The sequence below is a fragment of the Oryctolagus cuniculus genome, chromosome 1, assembly GCF_964237555.1.
Source record: "Oryctolagus cuniculus chromosome 1, mOryCun1.1, whole genome shotgun sequence".
NCBI lineage: Eukaryota > Metazoa > Chordata > Mammalia > Lagomorpha > Leporidae > Oryctolagus > Oryctolagus cuniculus.
In genome coordinates this window covers 135,704,203-135,724,365 of record NC_091432.1, presented here as the reverse complement: position 1 = coordinate 135,724,365, position 20,163 = coordinate 135,704,203, and the positions used below count along the sequence as shown (strand labels likewise).

General features: G+C 48.6%; 1 protein-coding gene across 9 annotated transcripts in view; it reads right to left on the bottom strand.

Moving 5' to 3' along the window:
* The window catches only part of NTRK2 (neurotrophic receptor tyrosine kinase 2), a 397,538-nt gene that overhangs the window by 222,322 nt on the left and 155,053 nt on the right, over positions 1-20,163 (bottom strand). For 2 of the 9 annotated variants that reach the window (XM_051833739.2, XM_070065749.1), the window contains one exon: positions 5,791-10,873. The exons of the other annotated variants lie outside the window; for them this stretch is intronic. In XM_051833739.2, the coding sequence (XP_051689699.1) occupies positions 10,836-10,873 (38 nt within the window). In that variant the 3' untranslated portion in view covers positions 5,791-10,835. Of the gene's footprint in view, positions 1-5,790; positions 10,874-20,163 lie in introns of those variants that run through there. 9 annotated transcript variants of the gene reach the window in all.

The following is a 20,163-nucleotide window of genomic DNA, read 5'->3' as shown; positions in this document are numbered from 1 at the left end:
GAGGGCAGCTGGTGCCTCCATGGACACAACGCAGCAGGTGAGTCCTGACTGCCGCCCTCCTCCCAGGGATCCAGGGGCATTCCACTGGTCAGAGGTGACAGCCCTCACCAGCGTGGAATCAGACACGACATTCAACAGGGTAAAGACAAGATAAACGGAAAGGTAGTCAAGGTAGTCCACCTCCCCGAAACCCAGGAGCCTGAAATACATGCAAAGAGAAAAACCTGCCCAGGAAGTAGTCTCTGAAATGTCAGGTGTACCCCCCCACACACACCCAGAGGTTGTGTCCTAATTCTCAAAAAGACTAGAATTCCCCCCAGATGTAAAACGGTGCGGTGACCCGGCACCTGCCATCAGACTCAAGTGGTTCAGTGAAATTGCTCGTGCTGACTTGAAGCTACATGGCAAGCCTTTGACCTAACCCCATAGTCTACGAGTTTATTTAACAATTTAGCGAGTCTGATGAGAATTGTTAAAAAGAGACAGAAGGGCAATAAATAAACACAAAGACTGTTCTCCTTTCCTGCTTGTAGACAGAGTGAAAACGTTAAAAGAAGGGAGAGGGAGCGAAAGGACTCACTGTTCCTTCGCTTATGGGCAGGCAGAGATTTTAATTCAGTAAACACGGACCCCCGGGAACTGTCCATTGTGAGATGGACTTGACCAAACGACTGGAAAATTGGCACGTGCCCTTGGCAATCTCTTTCGGTCACCAGCTGCCAGACAGGACATCCGGGGGCAGGAAGGTGGAAGCGACTGAGCTGCTCTGCCTCTCGATGCTGGGAAGACAAAGGAAACCTCCGGTGCCTTGCACCTGCTTGCTGTGACATCTGCAGCCTGTCCATGGAGGCGGCGGCAAGTGTCTTCCAACATGGCTTCCCACCACTCTGACACCTGCCCCAAGGTGGGTTCCCTCTGGATGGCTCATCCAAGAGTGGAATCTATGGGGCTGGTGCAGTGGCATAGCGGATAAAGCTGCCACCTGCAGTGCCGGCATTCCATTTGGGCGCTGGTTCGAGTCCCGGCTGCTCAACTTCTGATCCAGCTCTCTGCTATGGCCTAGGAAAGCAGTAGAAGTTGGCCCAAGGCCTTGGGCCCCTGCACCTGCATGGGAGACCTGGAAGAAGCTCCTGGCTCCTGGCTTCGGATCAGCGCAAGCTCCGGCTGTTATGGCCAATTGGGGAGTAAACCAGCAGATGGAGGACCTCTCTCTCTCTCTGCCTCTCCTTCTTTCTCTGTGTAACTCTTTCAAATAAATAAATAAATCTTTTTAAAAATTTATTTATTTGGAAGGCAGAGTGATAGAGAGAGGGGGACACAAAGGGAAAGAGAGACAGAGAGATCTGCTGGTTTACTCCCCAAATGGCCGCAACGGCCAGGACTGGGCCACACCAAAGCCAGAAGCCAGGAACTCCATCCTGGTCTAGCACATGGGTAAAGGGGGCCAAGCACTTGGGCCATCTCTTTGAGGCCTTCCAAGGTGCATTAGCATTGAAGTGGAGCAGCTGGGACTCAAAGTGGCCCTCCTATGCAGGAAGCCAATTCCACCTGCTGTGCTGCGGCGCCGGCTCCTCCCACACAAGCAGGTGAGTGATGGATTCCTGTTACACAGTGCCCAGGGTACTTGCTGACCTCACCCTCGTGGTGCAGCCAGGCTGGGAGGCCAGTCCACACACAGGAGTTGTTAAGAGCATAGTCAGTCTACCTACACTTATGTCCTAGTGTCGCCACTTGTTAAGAAAGTACCCTGGAGCAAGTCCTTCAAACGCTCCGTGTCTCGGGAGAGGGCACTTGGCCACTAGGGTCACTCACATCCCTCAGCAAAGGCCCTGGGTTTTAGCTCCACTCCCAGTTCCAGCTTCCTGCTAACGTGCACCAGGGGAGGCAGCAGCTGATGATTCAAGGGCGTGGATCTCTGCCACCCACGTGGGAGACCCGAGTTCTTGGCTGCCAGCTTCTGCCTGGACAGCCTGACTGTTGCTGGCAACGAGGAATGAACCAGAAGATAGGAGAGACTCACTCCCCAAATGGCTGCAACGACCAGAGCTGTACCCATCTGAAGCCAGGAGCCAGGAGCTTCCTCTGGGTCTCCCATGCAGGTACAGGGGCCCAAGGACTTGGGCCATCTTCTACTCCTTTGCCAGAGACATTAGCACGGAGCTGGATAGGAAGTGGAGCAGCCAGGGCTCGAACCAGCACCCATATGGGATGTTGGTGCTTCAGTCGGTGGCTTTACCCCCTTTGCCACAGCGCCAGCCCCAAAATATTTTTTTTAATTTAAATATTAAAATTCGGGGTGGCATTGTGGAATAGCAGATAAAGCTACCTACCGTATGCAGTGCTGACATCCCATATGGGTCCGGGTTCAAGTCCCAGCTGCTCCACATCCTATCCAGCTACCTGTTTATATGCCTGGGAAGGCAAAGGAGGATGGGCCCCTGCACCCTTGTCGGAGGCCCGGATGAAGTTCCTGGCTTTGGCCTCGCTCAGCTCTAGCTGTTGCAGCCATTTGAAGAGTGAATAAAAAAAAAAAAAAAAAAGAGTGAATCAGTGGATGAAAGATATCTTTCTCTGTAACTTTTTCAAATAAATAAAATAAATAGTAAAAAAATATTTTTTAAAGATTTATTTAATTTATTTGAAAGGCTGATTTACAGAGAGGCAGAGGCTGAGAAAAAGAGAGAGAGAGAGAGAGAGAGAGAGAGAGAGAGAGAGAGAGAGAAGGAGGGAGAGGTCTTCTATCCGCTGGTTCACTTCTCAAAAAGCCACAACGCCCGGAGCTGTGCAGATCTGAAACCCGGAGTCAGAAGCTTCTTCTGAGTCTCCCTCGGGGTTTCAGGGGCTCAAGCACTTGGGCCATCCTCTACTGCTTTCCCAGGTACGTTAGCAGGGAGCTGGATCAGAAGTGCAGTAGCCGGGACTCAAACCAGCACCTATATGGGATGCCAGCACTGGAGGAGGCGGCTTTATCCACTACACCACAGCACCAGCCCTCCTTTTAAAAAGATTTATTTATAAAAGTTTTTTAAAATAATCATAATAACTTTAAATTTAGATGAATTTTAATATTAAAATTTATTTGGAAATTAAATGAATCATGTAGACTTTAAATTAAGCTTTTACATGTTTTTTAGAAAAAAATTTCCAAAGGGCTGGTGAGAGGATTGGGAGCTCAGAACACAGTGAGAAATCAAAGCCCAGTATCTGTCACCAGCTCCTGGATCCTGTAGTAGAGATCACCTTATCATGTGTTAGAAAAGCTGATAGCCATGGTAAAGGTACCCTAAAGCAAGTGCTGATAAAATACCAATGCCACTTGTTTAAAATGGCTAATGGAGCAAAAAAAAAAAATAAAGCAAATTACAAAATATTTTTGTTTTTAAAGAAGAAATTTTATTACCTCAACCAATCAGGAGTGGACTAAGTCACTCCAGCACCAGAAATAACCTCAGAGATCAGGAAAAAACAGTTTGGTTGTTTATATCTCATTGCCTGAATGCACCTGCTTCCAAGGCTGGGAGGAGCTGGAAACAAGTCTCCTTCAACAATCTTTCAGTCACTCTGTCTGTTAGTTGTATTCTTCGCCAAACATTTTGCAATGGGCAATTCAAAAATTCAAGTCAGTGCAGCCCCTGTTCACACGATCAGAAATTCCAAGTTTATAAAGTGGTGATGTAAGCGGTCAGGCATATTTGGTATAAGACGTCACTGCCATTTCTTTGAGAATTGGCATATTGCAGATCACAGTTCAAATTAACTGAACCCTTCCAACACAGACCCCAGCAGATCGGGGTGCATCTAAGTGTACAAAATGAAGTCTGCAGTGGATTCAACGTGGAAGAACCACAGAGGGATGAGAGACAAGCCTTGCCATCACTCAGGAAAGTTCTAAGTGGCTTTCACTCGTGCCACAGCCAGAGCACTCTGGGAGCGGAGTTTCCTTCCATTCATTTGCACCTGTGCCGTCAGCAAGTGAGGCGACCCGTGAGCACTGACTGAGCCGTACCCATGGGTGATGCCAACCACAGCTCCTCGAAAGGATTATTACTTTTTTTTTATTTTTTATTTTTTGACAGGCAGAGTGGACAGTGAGAGAGACAGAGAGAGAGAAAGGTCTTCCTTTGCCGTTGGTTCACCCTCCAATGGTCGCTGCGGCCGGCGCACCGCGCTAATCCGAAGGCAGGAGCCAGGTGCTTCTCCTGGTCTCCCATGGGGTGCAGGGCCCAAGTACTTGGGCCATCCTCCACTGCCATCCCGGGCCACAGCAGAGAGCTGGCCTGGAAGAGGGGCAACCAGGACAGAATCCAGCGCCCCGACCGGGACTAGAACCCAGTGTGCTGGTGCCGCAAGGTGGAGGATTAGCCTAGTGAGCCGCGGCGCCAGCCCAAAAGGATTATTATTAGAAATGCCAAGTGCGCCCTCCCCGCCACCCTGCCCCTGCTCCTGCCACACAGCATGTTAGAGCTTTGCCTGAGTTGTCTCCTTGAAATCTTTTAAGGGCCCAGGGGAGCTGAACACTACTCCCATCACCTTGTTTTGCAAATGAGGAATGCTTGGTGAAGTAACTTTCCCAGCACCCTATCAGCTGTGTTGAGAGTCATTCCTGCACAGTCTGAGACCTCCACATATCAGAGGAAATCCGTTGTCAGCTCGGCAAATTTGGAAGGACATTTAAGAAAAAAAGCGCAGGGGGCCGGCGCGGTGGCTCACTTGGTTGATCCTTCGCCTGCAGTGCCGGCATCCCATATGGGCGCCGGGTTCTAGTCCCAGTTGCTCCTCCTCCAGTCCAGCTCTCTGCTGTGGCCCGGGAGGGCAGTGGAGGATGGCCCAAGTGCTTGGACCCTGCACCTGCATGGGAGACCAGGAGGAAGCACCTGGCTCCTGGATTCAGATGGGCGCAGCGCCGGCCATAGTGGCCATTTGGGGGGTGAACCAACGGAAGGAAGACCTTTCTCTTTGTCTCTCTCTCACTGTCTAACTCTACCTATCAAATAAAAAAAAAAAAAAGAAAGAAAGAAAGAAAGAAAAGGCCCAAGTCACCACCACTGAACACCGGCCTCTTATATGAGGGGCAGCGATGTCAGCTGGATAAAACATTGCATCAGACTGGGTTCACTTTTCCAACCTCTGAGTCTTCAATTTGGAGTACAACACCTTCTCATCTGACTCTGAGCTGGCTTCCCACAAACGCTGCCCTTAAGTCCTGTTTCTACAGGGGAAATTAGGAAGGGACAGTGTGACAGGCATGGGAATGGGACAACGGGATGCAAACCAGGCTAGCAATCAACAGTGTCATGAGGTCTTACCTCCATAGCCCTTGTCTGCCTCCCTCTCCCCGGTCACTGTGTTTATTTGACCACAAAGTCACTGGGAAGTCGAGGAACACAACACCAAACGCACATTCTTGCCAGGATCTGGGTCATTTGAAGTTTTTGAAATACCAAAAGGTTTTTTTTTTTTTTTTCACAGAATTAGTAGGTATTTTTTGTTTGTGTGTTTTTAATTCTGCTAAACTTGCTTTTAAAGGATTGCCTTTTAACCAATGCAAATATGTCAAATGCAAAAATCTATACACGATAAACAAATAATTCACACACATGATGGAAATTTCTGAAGGCCGTCTTTTGGGGGATGATTTATGACAGAATCTTAATGGGTGTGGGACTCATGAAACCCTCAATGCTGTTTCTCACACTCTCCAACACCTTTAGCCGCCAACGACACACAGTTGATGTTGTGTTGGAGGAAGGGAGGGCAAATAAACAGGATCCACAGAGAATGCAAGACACATGGAGATGAACTGTAAAACTTTATTGGCTTGTTAAAAAAAATGAATGAATTCAGCAAGTACATTTATGGTCTATCCACAGTGTTATAACAGCACTTGAAAATAAAATTTTAAAAAAATGATTATCCATTATTTACAGGAAATGTGAAAACATGGCTCAAAGACCTGGGCCACTACAGGGGGGAAAAAAACAGGCCCGAGAATGAGTGACAGGCTGTCTCTGGATTATGGCAGAAGGATTGGGACACAAAGCAGGTAAGGCTCAAGGATTTGTCTTTCCTGGGAATCTCTCATAAAGGGCACACCTATAACACAAGTGGGGAAAAAAGAACTCTGTTCTGTTTCTCCACTGCTCACAAATATATTTTATTTAATTTGCATGAACACCAAGACTCTGGAAGTAGTCAATGGGTTTGTGGTGGTGGGGAGTTGAGGGCAGGTCCAATGCATTCTGGGTCCTCACTACAGACCATACCGGGGCCACAGGGCCACATCAACGTAAGAATTAAATTTAGAGTGATCTCACTGACCAATGAAGAAGGTGGGAAAATTCCTTTACCTCTGAAAACCAAACCAGGAGAACTGGGCTGGCCACAGGAAGCTGCCTTCTGTGACAACCACTGTCATGTAACTCTGTGAGTGGGGAGTTCTGTCAGCCTAATTCAATCTGTCAGCACCTACAGCAAATTAAATCCATGCTGTGTCCAGGAGAGCCTTTCACCTCCCCAGGCACTCTTGGATCAAGTCGGTAGGGCTCCCCAGGTGCTGTGAGCCTAGCAAAACTGAACCTAGTACTGAACCTAGCAGGACACGCTTCATAATACAACAGCTGCTCCTGCACAGCTTTTCATGGCATCAGATGTGTTGAGTTTACAACCCCAGCGGGCCCCATGGTCACAGAGTGGACAGAGAGGAGTTAAGGCTGAGATGGTGGAAGCCTGTATTATGTGGAATCGCTGCTCTGAGCTGCTTGCCCTGTGCATCCAAAGTCTAGACAAAGCAAGGTGAAGGGAGTGTCTATCGTAGTGTAGCAATTTCCAAACCAAGGGAAGAACTCCCCGCAGCAAGCACCAAAGCAGGTGGCCATGCAAACCATGCACTCTTGCAGACAAGCCAGAGGAGAGCAGGCGCAGCTCTGCTTAGGGTTTCCTGCCAGTTTGCAACAGGAAAAAGAAACATAGTGTTTGTTACAACTGGGCAAAGCAGCCAGTGAAACAAACTGGAATCCACTCTTGGCTTGTCCTGGGATCCACCAAGGATGTAGAAAGAGAAAAAACAGCAAGGGATGCTGAGAGAATAATAGAGCAGAGAAAAGGAGAGGGACAAGGCAGGCGCCTGCCTTCACATCTGACAAGGGACTGGGTGCCCCCAGACTGCTGAGTCAGCGCGGTCTCTGCCCGGAGGACCTGCCTCAAGCCCCAGCCACTCGGGGCGCCCATGCAAGGTTGCTGGAAAAGCCTAGAGTCAGAGCAAACTCGCGGGGGTCAGTGTTCCAGGATGAGGCTGGCCCTGCCTGTTTCCCCACTGAGCAAATTCAGCGGGCCGGGAATGCTAACAGTCCCTGTTGGGAGAGTGGGGATGAGCACTCTGGACGGATTCTCTCTGATTCCAATTGGGATCCATTTCCCTGTTGAGAGGCAAACCATCCTTACTCCTCCTGTTGGTGCTTTTGCTGTCGTCATGGGGTGGACATCTCTTGTGATGATGGTGGTGGTGGAGAGAGAGGGGCTGGTTCTGTCTAGCTGTAGACTCTGTGATTTCAAGGGACTCCCTTTAGAGGGACAGTGAACAAGATATAGAGCCTGCCTCGGCCACTTGTCTTGAAGATGACACAAGTGTCTTCCAGTTAACCAATGGTTGCTACTATACACTAAGGACACCTGTCTACTTTTCTGCTCTCAACCTCAAGGCACCTGTGGGGGCCAGGAGACACAGATGCTGATGGAACACAGTCGCTCCATGTCCGGTGAAACACTGGGGTGCCTCTGGCCACAAGGAAGTGGAAGCATCCAGGGGACAGGGGACAGGCAGTGGCTGCAGAATCCCCAGGCCCGCTGAGAGCTGAGGGTCACTGTGGGCTCGGCTTCCACAGGCCAACAGCAAAGGTGATGGCCACATTGCAGTTCACTGGGCTGCTCAATTCAGTTCCGTAGCTTGTTAACAACAAAGCTCTCCACGGAGATGTCAGGGGGAAAGAAGTGTGAGTTTGCAAAGGAGAGACAGAAGGAGACAGCAGAGAGAACAATGATGGTGTTTCAAGACAAAAGTAACAAAACTGGCAGCCCACAGACATGTTTTGTTGGCCTACATAATGTTTTAAAAATAACTGAGCCAACTTTGCAAAAACAGGGATACTGCACATAAAAATCCAGGTTTCACATATCTCTGAAAGAATCACAGATTGGGAAACCTGCCCCCTCCGTCTCCCTACCCACCCATCCCATGGGGTGCAGGTGGCTGGGGCGGGGCCACAGAAGCCCCCTTAAGAAGCTGGCCTTGGCTCCACCCAGACCCCTCTACTCAGACAGGGGACTTGAGGGGCACCCACGTGCCAGATCCCTGTTGGAGAGCAACAGATCTGTTCTCAGCAAAAGTGCCACCGCTTCCTCTTCTAATGCTGAAAACTAAACGCGCGCCATGAAGGCAGCACCAAGCAGCCCATTTCTTAAAGAGACACACACAAAGAAATGCAGGATGAAAGAGGATGGCTGTTAGCTCAGGAAAGAGAAGCCACGTCTCTGACCAGAGTCTTTGGGCGTAGACAAAAGAAAAAGGCAGCGAACACAAGAGCCATCCGCAACAATTTTCTCGGAGCCTGCTGTTCTCATCAGTCCCTAGGAGACGGCAACTGATCTTTGATATATTAAATTGTGTTATCTAGCTTGCAATCCTTGGAGGTGCTCAATGCAGCTGGGGTTTTTTTTTCCCTTCCTTTTGGGTATAAGAAAAATCTATAAGATAGCCTTTACACAATCTGTTGCTTTTTTTTAATGATTCTATGGAGTACCATGAAAGCTTAAAACTATTTTTTTTTTTTTATCCAGTGGCCCACATGGGAAAATATTTGCCATCCTGAGCACCTGCCTGACTCACATTTTTCTCTCCGGGGGGGGGGGGTGTCAAGATTTCTGCTGTTCTCTGGCCTCTTCATAAATCGACACCTTTGGGAAAGATGGACACGTAGGTTGTGCCAGGAGCTGTCATTAGCAGTGAGTAGGTACCTGGACATGCAGACTATCTGGGACCTCATCACATGGATGGAGAGCCGCCGCCCTGCCATGCCAACGGAGTCCGAAAAAAAAACTGCAAATGAGCAGCGTGTTTATGCTTTGGAGGAACTGCCCTTCTGTGTGGCAAGGCTACAGAGGAGACGCATCAGAAGCTATAATGCACAGGGCCCTGTGAAACGTACACATGGAGCAATAACATCGTGGCTAACGTCAGAGATAACAGTATGAACTATTCATCACTGAAGTTCTTCTACCAAATGGTGCCAAAATGGGTCCAGGTATATTCAGATGAGTGCTTCGGTACATAGGATTCAAAACAGTGCTGCCCAAATGCTGGGCAAGTTAAAACTCTGTGAATCTTTAAGGATGCACTGCTGTACATGGGCAATTATTTCAAAGGAAAATAATTTTTTTTAAATGCAATACGTTTCCAATTCAGCCACGGCAACTATGGGCATTCTAGCGGTCAGGGCTGATGGGGACTTATGTTGCAGGAAGGAAGGGAGAAGGAAGGAGGCTCATGGGAAAGAGAGAGGGGAAGGGGAGTTGAGGTGGGGTGGGGGCAGCCAGGTCTCGCTCAGGACATGGATGCTACCTGGTACAGACCGCACAGAGCACAGGAAGGCCACCGAGAGGGCCAAGTGAATGAACAGGTGTGCAGGGGTCCGGCTCCGAGGGGACGCAGCAGTCTGGGGTCCTGAGGCTGCCCTGTCAGCCGTGCAGAAGGGTTCAGCAGTGTGACCCACCACCTGCGTGTGTGTGTGCCGGGGGCAGGATGCGCCCTCCTGCCCCTGCACACTCAGCAGTGGGGGCCCCCCCTCCTCAGAGGGTCCTCTCCTGCTCACAGCAGGCCAACCATTCTGCTCGCAGGCCTCTGCAGAGTAGAAAACCTGCCATCCTATCAGGCAAACAGCATGAGGCGCTTCGGCCACCTCACCGGGCAGACTTCTAAAAAGCAGGCGGATCGCCGAGGGCACACAAAAAGGGACAGGTTATAATTTCACCATATGCATATATTCCACTCTTTCAGGTACTCTGAAACTATGTGGAACAGCAAAAACCGCCCCAGACAGGGGCTTCTACTCCTTTTTTTTTTCCTGCTGTCTCGTGAACTTTAAGGCAATCATTAGCCCTGAATGAGGCTGAAACCTAGGTTGAAAATTTGGATTCTCATTGGCAGTGAGGGAAAAGACCTTTAAGTGGCAACACCAAAGCACTGGTGTGTGTGTGTGTGTGTGTGTGCCCTAACTCTTTTAGTTATAGATGGAGAAGACACACCCTCTGAATTCAGTGCTGATGAGAGAGCAACAGCCAAGGATGCAGGCATACCAGCTACATGTGGGTTAGAGTGTTTAGTGTAGATTTTGACCTGTTCCTACATTTAGATTTTCTTTTCTTTTCTTTTTTAATTTTGCAGTTCACCTTCAACACACAGAGAAGTCATGAAAAAAATCAATGCATTTCCAGTATGGTCAAACAGCACACTTTCGGGAGAGAAGCACAAGCCAATGGCATTTCATTGTAATGCTGCGTTTGAACTATGCTACGAACAGGAAAGAAGGATTAATTTGAGATGTTTTCTGGAGTTGCTGCTTAGCTGCCTGGAAGGCGCCTCTGCCTTGGTGTCCCCCATCACAGCGCACAATACATGCAGGCTTCATGTGGTCCTTGTCTCCAAACACCGCCTGCATCTACAGAAACCCCCAGGAAAGCAGCATGTCCCCGGATAAGCCAACAGCAGTCCCGAGAGTCCGGCTTAGGGGCAGCATCAACCAACAGGCACCACCGCCCCTTTCTCTGCCTTGTCTTTATTTCAGCTACCCATCCAGTGGGATCTTATGAAACAAAACAAAACCTAAAAGAAACACAAAATAAAACATAAGTCACACTCAAAAGATAAAAAGAAAAAAAAAAACAATGGAAATTAACATATTGGTACAAACACTTTTAAAAGAACATGATAAATACACATCAAAAATAAGACACAACATGGAATAGGTTTTAAAATAAAAAGCAAAATATAATCACAAACAGGGGGAATAATGTGGATTTTGTAATGGAGCACCTTAGCTTTAACCAGAAAACCGACTGAACATTGATATATGAAATACGGTAAAGCAACACACAGGTTTTCTGCATCTGGCACCGTCCATAGTCACATCGCATGGTGGTGGCTCCACTGAGGTGGGAGTGCAATGCCAGTGACCCCTGAGGAAGTTCCCGATACTTATCTATGGTGGGGGGAGTTAGATTCTTCAAGCAGCATCTACCCAAACTCTGATGGTCTGTCCCTGAATTTTATCAACTTTTCTAAAATAACAACTGCTGGAGAATTGGCCGGCTTTCCTGGTGAAACACTCGACGAGGATTTAGCTTCTCTTTCAGGAATGCTAACATGAAATACTGAGTTGTCTAAACTTAAGTACATATCATATACATAACACATTTACAGATGTAGCCTACAACCTACAGGATGTAGCATACAACATACAATATCTATCATGGACAAAGGTTCACTCAGATCTTGTTTATGAAAACCCAGCAGAGGGGCCAGCCTTGTGATGCAGGAGTTAAGCCGTCACCTACAATGCTGGCACGGTTGCAGGCATCCCATATGGGTGCCAGTTCGAGTCCCGGTTGCTCCACCTTGGATCCAGCGCCCTGCTAATGTGCCTGGGAAAGCAGCGGAAGACAGGCCCAAATACTTGAGCCCCTGCACTCCTGTAAGAGACCCAGACAGAATTACAGGTTCCTGGCTTTGGCTTGGCCCAGTTCCAGCTATTGCAGCCAAATTTTGAGGGGTGAACCAGCAGATGGAAGGTTTCTCTCTGTGTGTTCTTCCCTCTCTGCCTTTCCAAATAAATAAGTCTTTAAAAAAAAAAAAGCCATCAGGAACAGAGACAGTTCCAGTATACGTAGTTCTGGGTGCATCATTTTCATCAGATTCCTGAGTGACAAAATTGATGGATTCGTGCTAGAAACCTCCGGGACATTTTCTTTTCTTTTTTCTTTTTTCTTCTTCTTCTTCTTTTTTTTTTTTTTTTTTTTTTTTTTTTTGACAGGCAGAGTGGACAGTGAGAGAGAGAGAGACAGAGAGAAAGGTCTTCCTTTGCCATTGGTTCACCCTTCAATGGCCGCCGCAGCCGGCGCACTGCACTGATCTGAAGGCAGGAGCCAGGTGCTTCTCCTGGTCTCCCATGGGGTGCAGGGCTCAAGCACTTGGGCCATCCTCCACTGCACTCCCGGGCCACAGCAGAGAGCTGGCCTGGAAGAGGGGCAACCGGGACAGAATCCGGCGCCCCGACCGGGAGTAGAACCCGGTGTGCCAGCGCCACAAGGCAGAGGATTAGCCTAGTGAGCCGCGGCGCCGGCCCGGGACATTTTCAAGATCAGTTCTGGAAGCTGCCTCCCCACTCTGCAGCTTCTTCCACCTGTGTCTGTCTGTCTAGTGCTGGTGCCTCTGCCTTCAGAGCTGTAATCACCATCATCTATCTGCACCATCAGTCACAACCATGCTAAAGAGTCTTAGGAGCTTAATTTCCACTGCATTTCTCTCTCCAAGTCTCAAGAAAAGAACCTGGTGTGGATACCAAACACCATCTCGGGACTTTGTCACCCACAAGGCCCTGTCTTTAGTTTTTTTTCCAGAAGTTTTGCCTCCAGGCAAACACAAGCCAAGCAAGTTCAAGGGCGCACTGTGGCCCATAGGATGAGCCCAACAGATTAACAACTTGCTGCTCCAGGTTCTGGAAGGATGGATCTCAAATTCCTTCTCACTGAAACAGCAGGATTAATGTAAGGATGTCAAGTTTGCCAATAAAAACAGGAGAAACTTGGCGAAGACAAAGAGAACACATTACCCCACAACAAAAAGATCCATTGACGCACGACAGCCATTCCTCTGCACATTGTAGAGGGCATTTGCTTCAAAAATAAAGAACTGAAAGAATGGATTACACTGTCAGTGCAAAGCCTTCTTGCCAATGGGTTTATGGCACAGGAAGTCAAAGAGTTCACTGATGCCAGTGTTTGCAGTGGGAACCTTGCCACTCCCTTGCTCTCTTTGCCATTTTCCTGCCCAAGCCCCTCCAGGCTCATTAATTATTACAACTGGGAAATACAGTTTACTGTGCTCGATGCCAGCTCTGGGGGACTGCCATCCGTTCCTGCTGCAACTGCATTTTCCCCCTTTCTACTGATGTCGGGGGTCCCTCGGCAGCACCTTCTGCTTGTCTTTGGGAAGGCGTTCCTTGCCAAGGAAGTAGATCTCAGCTCCATGCAACAGGACATGCAGAGCTACTGTGATGTCTTCCTTGTGAGGAAAAGCCAGCCCCTTACAACCGTAACCCATAGACAGCGTCTATACCAAACCACCACGTCCACCATATCTCACTCAAGGCAGGTGAGTTAGCCTCCTCTTTGATGCCCTTGATCTTCACCTATAAGAAGCCTTCAAAAAGTCCATGGGAAATGCTCGGCTTGGAAAACTGTGCCTAGGTTTCAAAATTTTTTGAGCAAAAATAAGCATCTTTTTATTCCATTTTCCATGAATTTTTGAAGGCCCTTGGTACTGGTGATAGACTAAAATCTCCCATCCTGTTGAAAAACTAATTTGGTTTATAGAGTTGATGCTTTTATTTAAAAATGTATCCAGCACCTCATAGGAGAGTGGCTGATGGCGAAATTCCACTGGGGCACCAATCTACCTATCAGAATCTCAAGACTTCTACCCACTGTTGCTCTTACAAACCCAAGAAAGGGACCCCAACATGATGTAAAACAATAGATCATTATTTTCTCCCAGTGAGGGGAAAGTTTTTAGACCACAACAAATGGCTGAACATCTTGAGGGTTTAGCAGCCAAGAGAGCTGTCTAGCTTAGGAGCCCAAAATATAGAAATTTTGACAATGTGACATTCTGAAGCATTTGGTGCATTCCGATGGTGCATAATGGGTACCCTGAGACCACCTCCTTTATCAAACACAACTTGAGAGAAACTTTGCCACCCATGCGCACACTACCTAAGCAGCAGTGGGGATAGAGCAGGTGTTGGCTGATAAATGCGATGCAAAGTTGAAAAAAAATCCCGGATGTGCCTACAAACTCCATCTCCGCTATTTGCTGACTTGGGATCTGGTCATGGGCCTCTTGAAAGGCAAGGACTCGGGGCGCGGGAGTTGAAGGACAGTGGAGCACCCTGCCTTTTTCCCACTGGCTCCCAAACCATTTATATTTATTGACATTCAAACACGCACACGTCCTCCTCCTATTCCTCAGAGGCAATCAGCCATAAAATGGCGAGGCTAGGCAGCACATGGAAATTAACGGCAATTTATCTGGAGCAAAAAGGAAAACTGCTGAGTGCACACGAAGCGAGGGGAACGGAAGACAGATGCAGCTGCTATCTAAAAAAGAAAATCGTACCATCCTATGTGGCATTTGGAGAGTCTGGGCAGGACACTGCCAGCCGGGGCATCTGCATGTGGCCTGGTGCCACTCCGGAGAGGATGTGGTGGCCGGGGCAGGGATGGCACTGCAGCGGCTCAGGGCCACTGAGTGCTCCCTGAATCTTCCGGGAGACATTGCAGTAAAATGTAATAATCAACTGCTGTGTGCACCTACCATGCAGGTGCACAGGAAACAGGGGGCTCACAAGGTTTGTCCCCACAAAGCTAGCTCTGAGCAATACTGCTTTGTTTCCGAGAAACAAACACCAGTTGTCCGAATATGGCACTTGTGGCACATCTAGTCACTGTGGGCTGTTAGGACAACTATCCCTTGCTGTTGTTGACTTTTCTGTTGAATAGGGCACTCGCCTGACCCACCTGCTGGAAGCGAAATGACCGAGAAGACCCAAGTGAGAAAGGCTAAATCGAAACTCAGAACCTCAACACAGACAGCCCATCTTGTGACAGACAGAAGCATCATCTATGCTCGCAGTAGAAACGTCCCAGTACAGCTCTCTCTCACGTTGGGGTTACTGCTAGAGAAGTCCATAGGAAACTAAAAATATTGTTATGCAAACCACATTAATACATCTACCCTAGCACACAGCCCAGCTCGGCAACACGGCACACTACACAGTCCTCAGCTGCTTCTGCTGGCCACAGGACGGACCCAGAGCTGTGGCTCCTGTCTCTCACTTCCCAGCAAGGCGAGAGAGTACTGGAGCACGCAATTTGGACCGGGCAGTCCAAGAAAATATCCAAATTCTATACCTGAAGTCCACTTTCCATGGAATGTGTATTGTTTTTGTATCATCATAAAAAAGGTTGTAAGTCAAATCATCCTATGTAAATTGGAGATCATCTAGCATGCACGCTCAGGTCTAGTGTTTTCTTCTCTGTGCTGGGTCCATAAGTTGTTCAAACATTCCCCCAAAACAACTTCTGCTTCTCAAGGATCTGGTTTGTACACTTGCTCACACCATCCGCTCTCCTGAGACCTCCCTCAGTGAGAAAGAGAGAGAGAGAGAGAGAACTCAAATGAATACTTCCAACTGGTGATGCACTCCTCAAAAGCCTGCAACAGCCAAGGCTGGGCCATGCTGACGTCAGAAGCTAGGGACTCCATCCATGTCTGCCTTGTGGGTGGCAGGGACCCAGGTACTGAAGCCACCGCCTGCTACCTCTCAGGTCTGCATTAGAAGGAGGCTGGAACTGGGAGCCGAGCCAGGACTCAAGCCCAGGCACTCTGAAGTGTTCTGCAGGCACTCCAAGTGGTATCTCAACTGCTAAGCCAAAGGCCCACCCTTTGTGTACAGTTCTGAGGCTTGAATTTATTTATTTATTTATTTATTTATTTATTTATTTATTTTTGCCATCTCAGACTGTATCCTGGAAGAAGGCAGAGGAGCACGTATCTACACCTTCTCTGCCTGACACTGCCTCACACAAACACCAAAGGCTCAGTGTACTTCAGCACTCACAACAGAAATATCCCAACCTGGGAGGTTGTTTTTGGAGAACACCATTAAATTCTTTTTTTTTTTTTTTTGGACAGGCAGAGTTAGACAGTGAGAGAGACAGAGACAGAGAGAAAGGTCTTCCTTCTGTTCACCCCCCCAAATGGCCGCTATGGCTGGCGTGCTACGCCCATCTGAAGCCAGGAGCCAGGTGCTTCCTTCTGGTCTCCCATGCAGGTACAGGGCCCAAGGACTTGGACCATCTTCCACTGCCTTCCTGGGCCACAGCAGAGAGCTGGACTGGAAGAGGAGCAACCGGGACGAACCGGCGCCCCAACCAGGACTAGAACCTGGGGTGCCGGCACTGCAGGCAGAGGATTAGCCAAGTGAGCCACGGTGCCGGCGAACTCCATTGAATTCAACAACAAAACTGACATGGAGGCAGGACCTACTGCTTACTGTTGGTGACGGGGTTAATCCAGTCACTGCAAAGCTTCTGATATAAAATCACACATTTGCTAGAGAAGCATGTTGAGGGCTAAAGCGTTAGACAAGTGGACACCCAGTGAGTGCCTCCTGGAACACTTTAAGCTTCTGGAGGAAAAGTGCTAGCTGACTTGGTTTATTCTAATTCTCACGCTGATCAAAATTACAATGAGTGTGGGAATAGGACAAAGGAAAAAAATCCGCGGCCCCTTTATTAGCTGCAGATGAAAAATAAAAATACGTGGCTGAGGACAGTCCTCGGGGCTTTTAAAGCAAAGGCTCTGGTTTAACTGTACAAAACGAAGTTGAGTTATGCACTGAAAACCAAACTTGGAAACACGAAGTTCTTGACAAAGCTAGAATGGGTGAGGGAAGCCAAAGTTATTGCACAATTAAAATTCAATGATTCTAAGGAAGATGAGCTTGGATCAGCAGGGTCTGATGACAAATACCCAAGGACTGAAGCAGTACCACTCCAGAGACTTCACATCAGATGAGCAGAACATCCCAACAGCATGCCGAGGCCCCGGCCCATGGAATCCCTTAGAAACCCTGTACATGGAGGACAAAGGAAAAGCTGGGGTTTGTGGAAGGAGGGGCATTCAGATGTTCACTACGTCCACACTGAGACACTAAATCAATCTACTGCCCTCCTATAGGGGGGTGTGGCCCTATCAGTATGGACAGTGGTCCTTTGGTATCCACTGGGGACTGGCTCCAGGACCTACACAGATACCAGATTTTAGGGATGCTCAAACCTCTTACATAACATGGGGTAGCATTTGCCTGTAATTCAGGCAATCCTCTTGCCTACTTTAAGTCACCTCCAGAATCCCCTGTTACCTGATACAATGTAAATGACACATAAAGAGTTGTTATAATGAATTACTTAGGGGATAAGGCAAAAAGTCCGCACATGTTCAGACAAATGCATTTTCTTCCAGATACTTCCAGTGAGAAGCTGGTTGAATCCGTGCAGGGTAAGAACTCACAGAGACAGAGGGCCGACTGGCATTGCTGCACTTGCTGCTGCTATCACAGATCTTGCGCTTGGATCTATTTTTATCATCAAAATACTGGAACCAATGGTTCTCCATAATATATGAGGCCAGAGTGATGGAATCTACAGAGTTCAAGCAGGAGATGAACGATGTAAATTCTATGGCTCGGTCAACCTAAAACTACAGGAGATCCCCAAGGACCTCAAACACACACAAAGTTGAGTTGCTCGGTTCTGCCCAATGGCGACTGAAACTGTAGGCCATCGACCAAAACGATCCAGGCAGAGGGAATAATGTGAAAAACGTACAAGAGGAAAGAGCTGCACGTGGAACAGCCCATGAGGGTTTGAAGATCACAACCACGATGGTGAGGAAGACAACTGGGAGACAGGCCAAGGAAGAGGAAGAGGAGGGGTAGGAGACAAAGCAGTTGCCACTGATGCATGTAGACCTCAAGTATGTAAAGAAGAGAGACCACAATAGCGGAAGCGTGAAAATGAAAGCAATAAGGAGCCAAGGCAGGAACAGAAGTCCAAGGCTACAAGCAGCAGGGATGGGGGCGTGGACAATGTCCCTGTCCATGGCTGTGAAGTCCAGAAATCTGAGCCACCTATGGTTCCAATTAATTGAGTAAAGGAACAAAGAAATGACCCTCCCTTGAACGGAGGTGTGCTATCGATCTCATCACCATCTAAGTTACCTGGATGCAAAAGGCAATGAAATTTCAAGTAAACGCCAGGTATTCCACAATGCAAACAGGAGGACCAGTGCCATTGAAAAGCCTTGCAAGGGACTACAATAAACCTGCCTTCCCCAGATCTGTCAGAAGAGAGGAGAATGAAAAGCAAGATCTCTGCTGTCTTCCAGGAATATCTTGGAAGTCGGGTTGTCATGCTGTCATCTGGAGCCAACGAAGTGAGGACTGAAATAGGGCTTTGCAAGCAGCTTAGTTTGTGTGGCCACTCCCAGGCCACTTGGCTTCTTCCTCACTGCCCAGCCTGACAAGCAAGGATCTTCACAGCCCACTGCCCAGGGCTTGGCTCTCCGACCAAGGTTGGGGTGCAGATCATGGTGAGAACCAGAAGGAGATGCCGTGGCCATGGAGGGATGGCTCTTGTCACAGCCTTTGATGCCCAGAAATGGGTGTGCCCAAACTCAGAGGCAGCAGATCATGGGGAAAGAGGGGGACCCTCTAACCAAATATGCTCTCTCTTTATTTAGTGCCTTTTCCACAAAGCAGCCATTAGCAGGACTCCTATCACTTCAGATCTGATCTGCCCAGAGCAAGAACTAAAATGAACCTCTTGGGGTTGGCGCCGTGGTGCAGTAGGTTAATGCCCTGGCCTGAAGTGCTGGCATCCCATTTGGGCACCAGTTCTAGTCCCGGCTGCTCCTTTTCCAATCCAGCTCTCTGGGAAAGCAGTAGAAGAAGGCCCAAGTCCTTGAGCCCCTGCACCCATGTGGGAGACCCAGAGGAAGCTCCTGGTTCCTAGCTTCGGATCAGCTCAGCTCTAGCTGTTGTGGCCATCTGTGGAGTGAATCAGCAGATGGAAGACCTCTCTGTCTCTACATCTCTCTGTAACTGTCCTTCAAATAAATAAAATAAATCTTTAAAAAATACTATTAAAATGGACCTCTCTTCACCACCCAAGATGAGGATGGGGTGTGTTGCGAGGCTGCCATGGACCTGTGGGGCCCTCTGTTGATATCTGGGGCAGGTGAGTGTATTACCTGGGGTATTATTTGACACTTCTGGGTAAAAAGAAGTTGAAAGTCCCAGAGCAGGACCTGGGGAGGCGTACTCAACTTCAATCCCAATGATCGGGCTTCGTGCTACCCGGGTCTATAAGGCAGACCCTGAATAGCTGATCAGTGTGAAGACTGCCCGCTCACTCAATCCACCATGAGCAGGATCATGGCTCCGAGAGGGTTTCTGCATCAGGTGGAGCCCTGAGGATCCTGGCGTAACAGCCAGTCACTGTGCAGCTGACCCACGTGGGAAAGCCTTCTTCAAACAGACAACTTACTCTATCTGCAGCAGACCGTCAAAGTGCAAAGGCAATCACAGGGTCCCAGCCTTCTACAAGCACTCAGTCTGGGGCAGTCCACAGAACGCCCAGCTCGGCTCAAAGTTACCCAGAGTTTTTTTTTTTTTTTTTTTAATTATTTATGTATTTGAAAGGCAGAGTTACAGAGAGGCAGAGGCAGAGAGAGAGAGAGAGAGAGAGAGAGAGAGATCTTCTATCTGCTGGTTCACTCCACAGATGGCTGCAATGGCTACAGCTGGGCTGATCGGAAGCCAGGAGCTTCTTCCAGACCTCCTACGTGGGTGCAGGGGTCCAAGTACTTGGGCCATCTTCTGCTGCTTTCCCAAGTGCATTAGCACGGAATGCGATCAGAAGTGAAGCAGCCAGGACTCAAACCAGCGCCCACATGGAATGCCTGCACTGCAAGCGGTGGCTTTATTGGCTACACCATAGCACGGGCCCCTGTCCAGAGTTTTAGAGGCCTCTGCTGTCAGTGGCTTTTCTATTTCCTCAAAGAGCTGAATTTGGAAAGAGCTAGTGCTGTTATGCCATCCCACCTTGCTGTCTTCATGAGCCACGTCCTGCAACTGAAGACTTGTGCCGGTCTCGGCGGCTTTATAAGGCAATACCTGCTTTGCAAAGAACAGATGGCTTCTCCCTGCTCCTTGATTCTGGAGCCAGATGATTCTGTCACAGTGGGACACAGAAAGTTCCCTCATCACTCTT